Source organism: Manis pentadactyla, chromosome 15, assembly GCF_030020395.1.
Source record: "Manis pentadactyla isolate mManPen7 chromosome 15, mManPen7.hap1, whole genome shotgun sequence".
Taxonomy (NCBI): Eukaryota; Metazoa; Chordata; class Mammalia; order Pholidota; family Manidae; genus Manis; species Manis pentadactyla.
In genome coordinates, this window is record NC_080033.1 from 10345728 (window position 1) to 10361319 (window position 15592).

Genomic DNA, 15592 nt, shown 5'->3' on the forward strand with positions numbered 1-15592 from the left:
CCAATCCTGTACTCTGACCTGTCCCCATCCCAGCCTGCTGTCCCTTGTTGCCATGGTAATAAGGAGGCCGACTTTGCAGCAAAGGAGGCTGGGCCTGCAGACCTGGCCTTTCTCCATGGAGACTGGGGAAGAGGGAGTCACATCTCCTGACCCAGGTAGTTGGCCCCCAGATCCCCTTCCTAACTTTGCCCTCTTCCTAGGGGAGCACCTGTCAGCATGTCATTATTCCCTCCCTCTCCTGAAACCCTGTCATGTAGGGATGGGCTGGACCCTGGGGAAGGGGACTGGGGGCACAGAGAAGCCTGGACAGGGAGTAGCATCTGGATCCCAAGAGATTCTACCTCTCTCCTCTCCAGCTGGGCTGGGGAAGACCTCAGTCCCTCCACAGCATACCCCAGACACAGGCCATTGTCCCCCCTTATGCACAACCTCCTCAGACATGAGCCTGGTGAGACTGATGACTATGCATCGTGCTCCCAGCTCGAGGCTCTGCAGAAGTTGGGCGGGGGGGAGGGAAGATTTAGGAAGGTCACAGGGATGGATGGGGACAGGGAAGCTCAGTCAGAGACTTAAGAGAAGAAACGAAGAAACAGACACAGTTCAGGACCAGAGAGAGGCAGATACAGACAGACAGAGACACCAGCAAAGACAGAGATGAGAAAACAAATTGAGGGAGACAGCAACAGAATTATTCAATGAAGGTGACAGACACAGGGACAGAGAGAGCCAGGCAGAGACATATTTGGCAAACTAGGGAGACTCAAAAGATAAAGACTGGGGAGAGACTCAGAGCAGAAATGGCAGGGGAGACTCAGAAACAGGAAGAGGCCCCAGAGATCAGCTGTGTGGTATTGGGACAGAGAGGGGGATAGACCACAAATTTCTGCAGTCATATTCTAGCCACCTCAACTGACAGTTGGGTCCAAGGGCAGAGATGTCGATTAAGTCTGCACAAGAGATGTGGAGACAGCATAGAGACCGAGACACAAGCTCGCCCCTACCTACAACCTGTCCTTGAGGAGCACACACATGGGGCCAGGTTGAGAGACAGCCAGGGGGGTGCTGTGTGCCAGGTGAGGGTCTCTTGGGGTGTGGCCCATTGAGGACTGTGAAAGTAGGCAGGCCCTGGAGGAGACAGGTTGGTGCTGAAAGGACAGCTCCCTGGCTCGGGGCCGCCTGCCGAGGGGCGGGGCAGCCTCTCTCCCTCTCAGTACCTCTCCCCTGTCTGGCTTTCCTCACTGCTCCGGCCCCCTCCCATCTCCACTGTTTCTATGGCTTCTGGTCTCTCACCTGCCTCTGTCCCACCTCAATCTCCGCTTCTCTCAGCCACAACTCCCTGGGCCTCTCAATTTCCTTACTTCATTTCTGTATCCCCTTGTTCTTGTCCCCCTGTCCATTCTATCTCACCTCATCACAGCGGTCTGGTGCTTCCCCATCTTTGCCCCTCTTTCTCCTTTCCTCTCGGCCTCCCTTATTCTCTCATTTCTCTTCCCCCTGTACCTCATCTCTGCCTCTCCCCCTCTCTGCCTCTCCCCACCCGCACCCCATCACTGTCTCCCCACCTCTCCCCCTTCTACTCAGCCTCATTTTGGATCTTGCTGGGTGACCTTCACTCATCCTTCCTCAGCTGCAGTTTCCACAGAAACCTCCAGCTGCATGGGGGAGGGTGGGGACCAAAAGCAGACCAACCCTTCTCCCTGCTCTACCAGTCCTTCAGACCCCCACCCCCAATTCCACTGAGATTTCTCACTTGCTCTCTTGGGGGCTGGGGAGATACATTTTCAGCAGAAACACAGGGTGAAAGTCACAGACAGTTGAAGAGGGCCTCATTGACATACATACACACACATACACGTGATAATAAAGTCACCAAATCACTCTGGCCCAGGCACACACTTGCTGTCACATAGGCCACCCAGGGCCCTGCCACACTGAACAGTTTGCCTGCCCTCCCCCCACCCCGCCCAGTCCATCTGGTTTCTGTCTTTCTGTGTCTCTGTTCCCTGGAGTCTCCGCCTCTCCAGATCCCCAAATCTCTCCATCTGTCTCAGGGTCTCTGTCACAGGCTCCTTCTGTCCTGAGAGGTCAGGGGAGAACATGGGCTGCTGGGACCTGGGCTGACCTGCTGGCTGTGGGCAGGGCCTGAGAGTGCAGAGTGCAGGAGCGAATATCCCGTTTGTGATTCTCAGCAGGCTCCCTGGGGGACCCAAGCCCTCAATACCCTCACACACCCAGAAAATGAGACCCAGGTATCCCCGGTTTGGGGGTTTTGTTTTTTTTTATTCCAACGGGGACTGGGGTGAGGCAGGGGGAGGGATGGGGGCCCAACTGACCCCCTCCCTGGGGGTCTCATAGAAATTCCGAGGTTTCTCCCAAAAAAAAGGAGAGAAAGAGAAGAATAGAGAGGCGCCAGGTGACACCCATCTGCCCAGAGGCCCTCCCCTCCTCCAGAAGTGGGGAGGGCTGCGTCAAGTCTTGGGGAGCCTGAGCAGTCCCAGGATGGGGTTCTCCCTGCGGACTGCTTTCCGCTTCCGGGAACGGCCCCGCAGCCCCCGGCGCCTGGAGTCCTCTGCTCCTGCACTCCTCTCGTCCGCAGTGGGTGCGGAGTACAGAATCCGCGGCACACTCTGGCGAGTCCACTAGGGGGCCCAGGCAGGCTCCGGTCCGGGCCTCGGACTTCCCCGGGAACCGAAGGCAAAATCGAGGCGTCGTCCCTCGCCCGCTGGGGAAGCAGGGGCGGCCGGGGCCTGAGCCGGGTCCCGTCCCTGCAGTCAGTCCGGGCGCTCGCCCGGCCCCTCCTGTGGTCACTCGTGTTCGGCCAACTCGCGGGGGCCGGCGGGGCCAGGCCTCGGCCGGGGCGGGCTGGTGGCCTCAGTGGGGGCGCCCAGGCCGCGCGGGGGCGCGCCGACCCCGGAGGCCCGCAGCGCCTGGATGCGCCGGCACTCCTGGCAGACGCGCACGTGGGTGCAGGGAGTGGGGACGAGCGGCCGGGCCCCGCCGGGCGGCCCCGGGTCGTCCAGGAGGCGCTGGGGGCCGCCGTGCGCGCCGCCCGCATCCCCGCCCGCGCCGGCCGAGTAGAGCTTGCCGTTGCTGAGGCGCATCTCACGGACGGCGCGCAGCGACAGCAGGGCCCGACTCGGGCCGCCCGGGCGCCGGCGCCGGCGGGAACGCGACGTCTTGCGGCAAGACACCGCGTGCCGCAGCTCCTGCAGCATCTCCTGGCACACCGACACCTGCGGGCAGCGAGGCGCGGTGTCACCATCCCACGCGCTCGTCGCCCGCTTCTGCTTCCTTCTTTCCCCTCCTCCAGCTCCTCTCCGGCCTTCTCCCTTCTTCCCCTCCCTCCTTCGCCTTCTCTCGTCACTTCCCATCTTAACCTATTTGTCCCACAGTTCCTGATCCCCCGCGCTCTTATGCTCTGGCCTCTGCCTTTCAACGCCCTCCCCACCTTTGCCCACTCCCATTCCCTGGGTTTCCTCCCCAGAGCCTTGCCTCCTGTCCAGGCTCATATTTTCTCCTGCCTTTTCACTCCAAAGGTTCTGACTACCTCTAGTCATTCCCTCCTACTTGTTTTTCTTCTGCCTCTGATTCATGCCATCATTATTGCAAGACACTGAGTGCCTACTGTGTGCCAGGCACTGTTCTGGGCACTGCAGATACAGCAAAGAACGAAACAGAAGCCCCTGCCCTCGTGGTGGTGTCCCAGTGTGCAGAGACAAAAATAACACATCCGTAAATGTAGGTCCTATGTCAGCTGGTGATGGATGCTTTGGAGAAAGAAAAAAATCAGGAAGAGAGGTGGGGAATGTGGGGAGGAGGGATGCTGAATTTCAAGGCAGGAAGTAGGGGAAACTCACTGAGAAGAGGATGAACCTCCAAGTAAGCACAAAGGCAAGGTGGTGCTGGGTTAGCTGGGGGTGGGGTGAGGGGTGGGGAGAGCAGGCAGACATGGCAGCTGGGCAGGTGCTGAGGTGGAGGGGCATGGGGTGTTGGAGGGACCCAGTGCAGGTCAGGATGACTGGATCAGGGCACACAAGTGGGAGAGGGGAGGAGATGAGCTAGAGGAACAATGGTGGCAGCTCTCTATGGCTCACAGGCTCCTGCAGGAATTCTGCTTTCGTTTTGAGTCAGATGGGGGCCACTGGTGAGTTTTAGTAGAGGATTGCTATGCCTTCCCAGGATTGGCTCTGGTGCTGTGTTGAAAAAGGGGAGGGGAGGCCAAGAACAAAGTGCAGGGCCTCTGAGGAGCTGCTACTATAACCCAGACAGAAGAGGTCAGTGGCTGGACCAGAGCGGTACTGGCCAGGTTGGTGAGAAGAGGTTGGATTCTGGGCATATTTTGAAAGTGGAGCCAACAGGATTTGCTGAGAGGCAGAGGATAGGAAAGAGGGAGGGGTGAAGGGTAACTGTGTATTTTGGCCTGAGCAAGCAGAATGATGGTGCTGCCTGGTGGGTGGGCAGGAGCTCCGCATTGGCTACCTGACATTACGGGTGCTACCTGTTAGATGCCAAGTACGGAACTGAATTTACAAACCCTGGGTTCAGGGAGAGGTACCATGTGGGATGCACATTTGGGGGTTATGGCAGGTAGCCTCCAAGATCCTGCCCACCCATGTTCCCACCCTTGTCCGGTCCCCTCTGCCAATCAGAACTGCTGTGTGACCAATAGAATATGGCTAGGTCAGCTGACATCTCGGCTCCTGCAGGGCTCTCCCCTGGATCACTCACTCAGGGGGACATGAGCTGCCAAGGCCTCAAGCAGCCCTACAGGGAGGACCCTATGCGAAGAACTGAGGCCTCCTGCCCACTGTCTCGGGAATGAGTGTATTAATCATGTTTTTTTTATCTTAGGAGGTTCTGACATCTTAAAAATCCTGCTGGCCAGGGACAGACTGGCCTGCCCAGAGCTAAACAGTTTTTAGGGAGACCAAAGTGCTGGGAGCTCACCTCTCATGCAAACCGACCAACCCCAGCCTACCAGCCTACATACCCCCAACAATCAGCCTCTTGAACCAACTCATACACCAAGCCAGTATTTCCCCTGCCCTAAATCAACTGAGGGCAGGTGCCAGACAACTAGGGACCATCCCTCTAACCCAGAGCCCACCCACAGTACCCACACTAGCCACTCCTGTTTCCCCTGCCCAGCCTTGCCTTCCCTGTGGAGACCCCAGTAACGTCTGTGGCCTAGGCATTCCCACCACTCTTGCCTTTCCCTCCTGCCAAACCTGGTGCTTCTACTGTGGCCCTGCACAGCATGGTGGGCGCCCTCTCGGAAGCGTAAGTAATCAAAATCTTCCAACGGCACTGGCTCCTCTGTGTCATCCTTCAGTCACCCCCATAAATTAAAACCTCACAGGTACATTTTGAGACACTGTGCCCTCTTGGAAGTGGACCCTCCAGCCCTGGGTGAGCCTTCGGCCAACATTGTGACTCGGGGGTGTCCTTGGGAGTGTGAGAAAGATGGAACATAGGCAGAGGGTGCCTCGGCCAGGTGCAGGCTCATTCGGGGGCACCTAATGGGGTGAGCGAAGAAAGCAGGCAGCAGCTGGCCGGGGAAAGGGGCTCTGTGTGCTCCCATCCACCCACTCCTGTGCTTTTCTCAGGGCAGTGGGAGCAAGCCTGTCAGCCAGAGGTGAGGCGGGGGAAAAGGGGAAGGACTGGTGGAGAGGGAACAGTGGGCATCGAGAAGCACAGAGGCGCGAGTAGGCCCAGAACTGGAGGACCTCGGGTAGCGCCCTATGGCGGTGAGGCCAGTCAGCAGGCCTGTTTCCTCCGTCGTGTTCAGCTGCCTCCTCGCCTCTCTCCTCCTAGCTTTCCTTGCTTCACCACCTCTGCCACTCCCCACCTCCTTTCTGCCTCCTTCTCCCTCCTCTCCCCTGCATCCCTGTCTCTGCAGGCCCCCATCCCTCCTCTGTCCCTCTCCTGCCCCTGGCTTCTCTCCTGTCTGCTCTCACCTCTGCATGGATCTCCTTTCCTCAGGTCTCTCACCTCCCAGACCCCTGCCTCTGCATCCCTGCAGTAAGGCTCCCAAGGCCACCATCTTCACACCCTGCCCCAGGGTCCCACTTCAGCCCCACGCCCTCTGACAACCTACTCACCTCTTCGGACTCTGCCGACCTCCGTGTGGACCATATGAATTCCATGACCGCCACAAAGACAGCAATGATGAGGCCACAGATGAGCACAACAAAGATGCCGCCAATGTTCTCCATGCCCAAACCTGGTGGGGGAGCCACAGGTCAGGGCTGTTACACATGGGGCTGCCACGGGTCTCTGGGGGACAAGGAGGATGGGGTGGCTGACCTTTAGCTCGATGGTCCTCCTCCTTGGGGCACCGGCCTCCCTCCCACCACTTGCGCTTCAGGATCTCCAGCCGGTTGTTCTCCTGAAGCTGCAGGATGGCCAGTGTGATCTCATCCCGGAACGGGGAGCCTGGACGGGGCAGATGAGGGAGCGGACTGGCTGTCGGGGCCCCAGAGCCCAGCTGCTCCTTTGCCACAGCCTCTCCTCCTGCTTCTGCTGTGTCCCCAGGGTCTTCCCTGTCCACCTGCAAGTCTGACACTGCCTGCCACCTCCCTGAGACTACCCCCAGGCTAAGCCCCCACTGCATCTCCCATCACCTTTGTCACAGTCCCCTCCCTGCGGCCTCCCCTCAACCCCCGCCCAGTCTCCTCTCAACACAGCAGCCAGAGGGAGTTTCGGAAGTGGTTATAGATCACGCCTCCTGAACTTAAACTCTTCACTGGCTTCCTGGAGCAGCTGGAACGAGGTCCTTGCCTTGGCCCACAAGATCCCGCATTCGCTGGACCCCCCCAACAGGCTTGCGGCTACCCCGGCAGTGCTCAGCTCCAGCCACACTGGCCTCCTGGCTACTCCTCATATCCACCAGGCACAATCCCACCTTAGGACCTTTGCCTCTGCCTAGAATGTTCCTTCCCTCACTCCATTCAGGTCTCTGCCCATGTGGTGCCTCCTCAGAGGGTCTTCTCTAACTTTATTTAAAATGTACCAAGCACCCTGCTCCCTGTCAGTTCCCCTTAATTTACTTCAGAGCAGCTGTCACCCCTGACACCACATTTAAAGCCATCTGTGTATTGTCTGCTGTCTGCCCGTCAGTAGAAGGCAGGAGATTAAGGCCTGGCAGCTCCCTGCTATGGTATTCCAGCATCCAGCATGGTGCCTGGCACACAGGGCATCAGACAGGTCTGCCGAGTGAATGAGTCACTAGCCACACCTCTCCTTGCTTGGCCCCAACCCTGGACCATCTCTCCTCCCTGCCCTCAGATTCTCCCCTTCAACCATCCTTGGGCCCACACATCCCACACATATCCCATTATGTGACCCCTTCTCCATTCACTACCATCCTCCTCGAGCACCTACCAGTGCCAGGAGTTAGGGATCGGGGCGAGTGAGTAGGGTGATTAGTATTTATCAGGCACCTACATTTGCCCAACCCTCAGTTTATAGAAATTAATTCAAATCTCTCAGTGAGCCTAGTATTAAGAGGTATTACCACCCCCGTTTTCTGTATGAGGCAGGTGACACTCTAAGGTCATGTGCTGAGTCAGGGAGGGAGCTGGATTTGAATTCCAGGTTGGTGTGACTACAGAGTCTGTCTCCACAAGGTACCAGGTCGCACCACTTCCCTGGCACAGCACTGACTCTACTAAAAAGCTACTGAGATCTGGGGTAATTTGTTGTGCCATAACAGATAACTAATGCAGCAGCCATCAGCATACAGAGGAATCTAAAAGACAAAATGTCAAGACTTGGTGACAAAACTGACAATGGTTTTCCTGCACCGAACCCTGGGAAAACATATCCAAGCCTCCCCAGCAGATCCACCCTCCCATCCATTGACATCATCATCCTTTCTATGAGCAGCTGCTCTGAACCAGGCTTTGTGTTTGGTGCAGAGACTATGAGGCCAATAAAGCCAGGGCTTCATCCTCACGGGGGTCCCGGGCCAATGTGGGCAGGCATAAGCTTCAGGGCCCACGTGTACCGAGTCATACACACAGTCTCACTGGGTCCCCCCAGCAGTCTGCAGGGCTGGAACTCACTGCTCCAAGGCCTGTCTTTGCAGGTGGAGGGTACAGAGGCTCAGAAAGGTGATGTCACCTGCCCCAGGTCACACAGCCAAGAGACCACACACAATACACCCAGCCTGCCTTAGGAGTGCCCGGCCCAGTCCCCGCCTGCTCACTCGGCTTGGCTTCAGAAGCCCAGGGCCCCCACCACATTTGTGAGTACCACTGCTGCCATACCCAGTGGCATGCCGATGCCGTAGCCCTTGGTGTCGAGGAGACCCCCGATCTGGGTGAGGTTGCAGTTGAGGCGCCGGTGGTACTCATTCATGGTGGACTCGAGCAGGAAGGCATAGCGGGAGTTGAGGACACGTGCGATGCCCTCTTCCGTGCTCTTGACAAACACACTGGGCTGCTTTGACTGCATGTAGTTCCACATACGCTGGTATGTCTGGTATCGTGAATTCTGGGCAGAGGGGGCACAAGGGGTGGTCCGGTGAGGGTCTTTCCATCCTCTGCCTTTCCCCTGAGCCCTGTCTCCTGCCTTCCAGGAAGTCTCCCTCAACCCGAGAAAGAGCGAGGAGACCAGAGGAAGACAGTTAGAGCCAGACAGAGGAGAGAGACGAGACACACAGCCTGCTCAAGGCCGGGTTCAAGTCATCCACACACCCACCAGCCCCAAAAGAGCCAAAGGCTTGGGAAGAAACAGCCATGGTCTGTTTTCAACCTTTCTTCTCTCTTCTACCCCTGGGCCTGTCTTGGCCCGACTCTCAGCCCTGTCTTCCTAGCCTCCCAGGCCTTACTCACAGAAGCTGGAAGTGATGCTCAACCCTAAATCTACCCAGGGCTCAGCCTGACTCAGAGAGACCCATGTCTGTGCCAACCAGGACAGCTTACTTCCTATAAGCCGTGCAGGAAATCTGGGGAATGCCCTGCCCTGCCCCAGTTACAGCCGAGGCTTTGCAAACCCTGAGGGGCAGAAGTGTGGGGGCCAGCCTGGGAAAGAGGATTCCTGATGCTACTCATGACACGTGCCCTCCCACACTTACCTCTCCCACTGTGATCTGAGGTCCTGACACTGTTCCTCCTAGGTGCCCCACAGGCCACTCCCCACAGCTTGGCAACCTCTCAAACTTCATCTGGTCTCCCACCTGGGACACCTGGGACTCACCCTCTCCTCATCTTTACCCTTTAGCCACTGGCCCCTGCCCAGCTCCAGCCTCCTTCAGACCACTAGTCTACGCGACCTGCCCCAGAGGGAACATCTAGCTCTAAATGGGTCACCCCTCTGCTCAGGTACCATTCCCAGCTCCCTACTTAGAGGGTTCAATCTCAGCCCTATCCTGGTATTCAAGGCCTCTGCAGGCTCACCCAAGCCTCCTCACCAGGCTTGCTTTCAATTCCTTCCCACCACTCAAAAATACACAAGACAAGATGCTTTCACCATGACGGGCCTTCCCCTGACACTTCTAGTAGCCTCTATGACTCCATTTGGCCCATCCAGCACTGATTCGACATTAGATCCCAAATCTGCCCTGTTTCTCCCATTCCCTGGACAAAAGCCCAGTTTGCCCAGCCAGACGGCAGCACTCCCTGACAGTGCCAGCACGTCCTTCTGCTCCCCAGCCTCCTTAACTGTCACCGACAATCAGTCCCCTCTGCTCCACGAGGCCCTGTCTGACCCCACTCTGAGCTGCATTGCATGGTGGGGATCCCAACACCAAGCCTGGACGGCTCTAGTGGCCCCACCTGGAAGAATGTCATGGTGGAACCAGCGTGGATGGTGCCATACTCAATGTTCGTCTGATCCGCCAGGTCGTCGGCTGACTCCACAGGCACCTCCATGCGCTGCACGGTGAGGAAGGCAGCCAGGTTGGCCGTGTAGGAGGAGATGATGATCAAGGTAAAGGCCCACCTGAGGGGTGGGAGGAGTAAGCTACAGGCTGGAGCCAGCCCTACCACCCTAGGCCTATGGCCCCCTGGTGGTGCCCTCTCAGTGACCCTGGCATCTAAAAGGCTCGGTGACTGTTGACTAGTGGAAAGGCTAGGAACACAGATTCTGGATTCTGTTTAAATATTGCTTCCTGAGACTTCTGCTTCCAGATATGAGAGAATAAGATGGTCTGGAAATACCCTCCCACTGTGAACAACTAGAAAACTGGACAGAATATAAGAAACTACTTAGAGACATAGGACAAGAGTCATCACCAGACTGCCATCCCTGTAAAAAGAGACACAAAGCAAGCCTTATCACTGTCCAGGCTGTTAGGCTGGATGTAATTTACAGACTGCAGTGCCAGGAAGGGAAACCCAAACAGTCTGGCAATCTTACTGAGTTGCAGAGTTGGAGATCAGAGAGGCCAAGATGGTTAGAATTTGTGGGACAAAGGACCTAAGAAAAGGGAGTTGCACAGAGAGAGAGGGTTCCAGAAATCTGTACAGGGTCCCCTTGAGTCTCTGGCTGAATATCAATCTGTATACGCATAGCATGAAACTCCAAGGGGCTGGAGAAGAACAATTTTCAAAGAGAGAGCAATTCCCAGGGTTCAAACAGGGCTGGGAATCTTTTGAACTCCCTCCAGTCAAAGTAGCAAGATCTCACTGAATACATGAGGCATTCAGTACAGACCCAGAAAAAGGACAACACATTAGAAATAGGGTTAAACTAGTCCTAGAATAAAGACTATACTAGACCTGTCCTAAAAAAGCTTAAAAACAGACCTGGAAAGGATTAAAATTATTCACAAGTAACTTAAAGGCCTGCCAGAAAAATTCTTTAAAGTAATACATTCAAAATGTAAACAATGTAAAATTCACTGTCTGTCATCGAACAAAAAATTACCAGATATACAAAGGCAAGGCAACTGTGATTTATAACCAAGAGAAAAATCACCCAATTGAAACAGACCCAAAATTGACAGGTGATGAAATTTGCAGACAAGGATATTAAACAGCTATTTTAATAGATATATTCAGAATTCTCAAGGATATAAAGAAAAACATGAGCATAATGAGAAATGGAAGACATAAAAAAAGAAGTGAATCGAACTTCTAGAGATGAAATATACAACATTTGAGAAAATTTTACTGTAAGGAATTATACAGATTAAAACTGCAGCAGAAAAGGGAATTGGAAGACAGCAATAGAATCTACCCCAAATGAAGCAGTGAAGAAAAAATAACAATGAGCACAGAGCTGAGTGATCTGTGGAATAATATCTAGTGGTGTCACATAAGTGACTGGAATCCCAAAAAGAGAGGAGAGAAAAGGTAACAGAAAAAAAGAAAACTGAAGAAGCAATGGCCAAAGCGTTTTTGAATTGATGATGATCACAAACTTGCAGATCCAAGAAGCTCAATAAATCCCAAGTAGCATAAACACGTACACACAAAACCTATCAAGACACTTTATAATCAATTGCTAAAAACCAATGACAAAGAGAATATCTTAAAAGTAGTCAGAAGGGGGAAAACATATGCAGAAAATCAAAGATAAAAGTTACAGTAGATTTCTTGTCAAAAAGTATGCAAGCCAGAAGATGATGCAACAATGTGCTGAAGGAAAAAAACTGTCAACCTAGAATTCTACATCCAGCAAAAAGATCCTTAAGCAAAGAAAACACACACATAAATTTTTCATACAAACAAAAAGTGGGAGAATTAATTGCCAGCAGACTTGCTCTTCAAGAAGTGTTGAAGAAAAGTAAAAGGAAATAATACTAGATGGAAATTTGGATGTACAAGAAGGAATGAAGAACACAGAATTGGTAGATGTATTGGTAAATATAAAAGACATATTCCTCATTTGAAAAATGTCTTTAGAAGACATTTACTGGTTAAGCAAACATATACAATCCTAGTATACTGTGGGGCTTGCAAGATATATAGAAGTAATATACATGAAACTGTAGCTCAAAGGATGGGGGGAAGATGGAAGTATATTGTTGTAAGGGTTTCACATCTTATGTGAAGTGGTATAATGCTACTTGAAAGTACTTTATAATAAATTAACAATGCATATTGTAAACCCAGAGCAACTACTAACAAAAATTTTTTTAAAGTATAATTAATAAATCAATAGGAGACATAAGACAGAATCCTAAAACTCTCAGTAAATCCAAAAGAATGTAGAAAATGAGGGAAAAGGGAACCAAGAAGAGGTGGGACAAATAAAAAACAAATAGCAAGTTGGCAGATTTAAACACAAATATATCAGTAATTTCATTAGAGGTTAAATGGTCTAAAACCAGGAGTTGGTAAACTATGGCCAAATATGGCTTGCCATCTATTTTGTACAGTCCTCCAGCTAAGAAATGTCTTCACATTTTTAAATGGTTAAAAAGAAATTTAAAAAATAATATTTCATGGCACATGACATATAAAATTCAAATTTCAGTGTCAGCATCCATAAAATAAAGTTTTGTTGGAACACAGCCACAGTCATTTGTTTACATATTATCTATGGCTGCTTTTGCACTACAGTCAGAGTTGAGCAGTTGTGACAGAGACTGTACGTCCAGCAAAACCTAATATATTTACTATCTGGCTCCATCCTTTAAAAGTTTGCCAACCCCTGCTCCAAGGCCTAAGTATTTGCTAACTATAAGAAATCAACTTTAAATAGAATGATATAGATAGGTTGAAAGTAAAAGGTTGGGGGAAACACACCAAGCAAAAGAAAGATGGGGTGGCTATATTAAAATCAAATAAAGGTTAACTTCAGACAAGGAATGTTACCACAAATAAAGAGGAATATTATATAGTGACAAAGGAATCAATTCATCAAGAGGATATAACAACCCTAAACATTTATGCATCTAACTACAGAGCTTCAAAATTCATGAGGCAGAAACTGATAGAACTGAAGACAGAAACAGATACAATTTCCCCACAATTATAGGTGGAGATTTCAGCACTCCTCTCTCAATAATTGATAGAACAAGCAGGCAGAAAACCAGTAAGGATATATAATATAGCCTTGAATAACATTTAACCTACTGGCCCTAAATGCCACTTATAGGACACCGCACCCAACCCCACAGAATACACGTTCTATGCAAGCACACATACACTCTTTAGAAGAATAAACCATATGTTGAGGCACAAAACAGGTCTCAATAAATTTCAAAGGATTAAAATCCTACAGAGAATGTTCTCTGACCACAATGGAACTAAACAAGAAATCAGTGATAGAAAGATCTCTGGAAAATCCCCAAACCCTGGCTCCATCACTGCTTAGCTGTGTGACCTTGCACTCACCTGTGAGGTGACCACAATCATAGGACCCTCTTCTCAGGGCTGTTGTAAGAGCGAGGTGCACCGGGCACAGAGCAGGTATTATACAAGTGTGTGCTCTCGTTGCCTTGCTGACTTAGAAGAGCCCACTGGCCTAGCTGTGCAACTCAAGCGCAGCCACTTGCTCACCTGCTCCTGTCCTGCCTAGCAGGTGAGTGGCCAGCCTCCCTGCAGATGGTACAGATCTGTGGGGCCTGAAGATAGGGAGACACTGGGAGGGCCTCCCAGCCCACCCCCTCCTGTAGCAGGTAATAGTGAAAACAGAAGCTGTCCTTTGCTGTGTCCTAACACTGTGCTAGATGCTAGGTGGAGGTGGAGCAAAGGACGGAGGATGAATAATACAGCCTCCTGCCAAAGAAAACCCAAACCTGACACACACAGACCCAGGGTCTGACACAAGCTCTTTGAAGCCAAGTCTCTCCTCCGAACCTCTCTTATCCATTCACTCAAAGTTACTCAGTGCCCAGTATACACCAGGCACCACCGAGAGCCAAGGCACAGAGTGGCTGACTGGTGGTGGTGATGGGGTGAGGAGGCGGGACAGCTCACTGGGACAGGGCAGGACACAGACAAGGAGTGATCTGGGAGCAAGGGCATGAAGTCTGTTTTGGGGCAAGCTGAGTTTTTGGGATGCTTGTCGGGCACCCATGGTGCCATCTGGAGACAAGGACATGGGAAGTGTGTTACAAATGGCGGGGAAGCCAGGGGTGGATGAGATGGACCTGGAGTGTGTACAGCAGTGGTCCCCAGGTGGGGATCACCCCCAGAAGGTGTCTGAGAAAGGTGTTTGATGAGGTATGTGACCCTCTGGTGGCCAGAGTGATTGAGGGTGGCTCCTGGTGTCAGTGGGAGGGGTCTAACAATGCAGCTGAGTCTGAACAACAGAGGAAGTCTGGTACATGATAATCCTTGGTACATAAAAACCAGTCTTTTTTGCAAGGTTATAATAGAAACCGAAATTTCTAGAAATGCACCTATTGTTCAGACTGAGGACAACTGAATGTTGTTTTATCTAAAACTCTGCCAAGAACCGTTTACTGTTTTGGGATCACGTCTCTGACAGCAACCCTGCTCATGGTATCTTGAGTCACCAAGTCAACGCATGAGGACTAATTATTGCTAAATCATCACATTCATGGTTATTTGTATTTGTACAAACATAGTCATTTACCAACTATTCCAAAGTGTCAAGTCTTAGGTGTCCACCTAACACTATTAAATGGGCTTACTGCTTGTAGTTCTAAATGTAACCACGCTATGTGGGTGCAGCACCTGGCTACTGCATTGTCTTCTGTCACAGCCCTGCCCAAGCATTTATGTGTTGCTATGGTATTATTTTACCATAAATCACTTCCTTTTTTCTCCATTATATTGTTATTAGGGCATTTTATCCATTCGTTTTAAATCACAGGTGTAGGTAGATATATTGCCGTTGAATTTCATCAGGATGGAAAAGGGTATGTTACAAAATATTTGTTGTAAAAAGAGGGTGTTGGACCTGGAAGCCCTGAAACATCACTGGTGTGGGGTGGGAGGTTCCATGTGAGATGGCAAGGGAAAAAGGAACCCGCAGCAAATTGAACAGAGGATCCAAAGAGGTAGGAAGGAACTACGCCACAGCAGCCTAGAAGCGAGGACTTTCTGGGGGACAGATAGCTAACAGGGTGTACTGGACATGTCAGTAAAGGGGTTCTACATGACCTTGGAGGAGCCAGGGTCGGGGACCCAAGCTGCTGGCTAGTTCTGAGGTTGCAGGCCAGGATGAGGCAGAGCAGGGACATGGGACAAGCATCATGATGAATTTTTCCTGCCTGTGATGAAAAATGATGGTATCTAAATAGTATAGTAAGAACAGAAGGGATTCCATCTTAAGGCTAAGATTCCATTTTAAAAACCAGAGAGTTAGGAGGTAAGACTCCTAACATACTTTATGGTAATCAGCCAATAACCCACCCTAATCTTAAGGCAGGGCAAGTAGTCCTAAATGGTATGTCCCCACTGCTTGTGGGTAACGACTATCTTGGAGAAGAACAGGATTAAGAAATTCCTTGTGTTAAGTTTATCTTACAGAATATCTAGACTACTGGTTATGGATAATGACATAATGTTTCTCACTGGAGAAACATCATGTGACCACATATCAAGCCTATACCCACCTGGCCCCGGCCCTTTGCCCCATTCTTGAAAGCCTTAAATGACAGAATCCTAAACCCTTAAGGAGGCCTCCTCTCTGAGGTTGCCCACACTCTTTCTTTGAGTGTGCACTT

The 15592-nt window shown here is 51.7% G+C and overlaps 1 protein-coding gene across 3 annotated transcripts in view; it reads right to left on the reverse strand.

The window, feature by feature from the left end:
• Positions 1-2262: 2262 nt before the first annotated feature.
• GRIK5 (glutamate ionotropic receptor kainate type subunit 5) overlaps positions 2263-15592 on the reverse strand; it is a 53546-nt gene continuing 40216 nt past the window's right edge. For all 3 annotated transcript variants that reach the window (XM_057493409.1, XM_036896471.2, XM_036896472.2), the window contains 5 exons: positions 9780-9945; positions 8271-8496; positions 6307-6435; positions 6102-6223; positions 2263-3233 (listed from right to left, as the gene is read on the reverse strand). In XM_057493409.1, coding sequence (XP_057349392.1) covers positions 2805-3233; positions 6102-6223; positions 6307-6435; positions 8271-8496; positions 9780-9945 — 1072 coding nt within the window. In that variant the 3' untranslated portion in view covers positions 2263-2804. The remainder of the gene's footprint in view (positions 3234-6101; positions 6224-6306; positions 6436-8270; positions 8497-9779; positions 9946-15592) is intronic.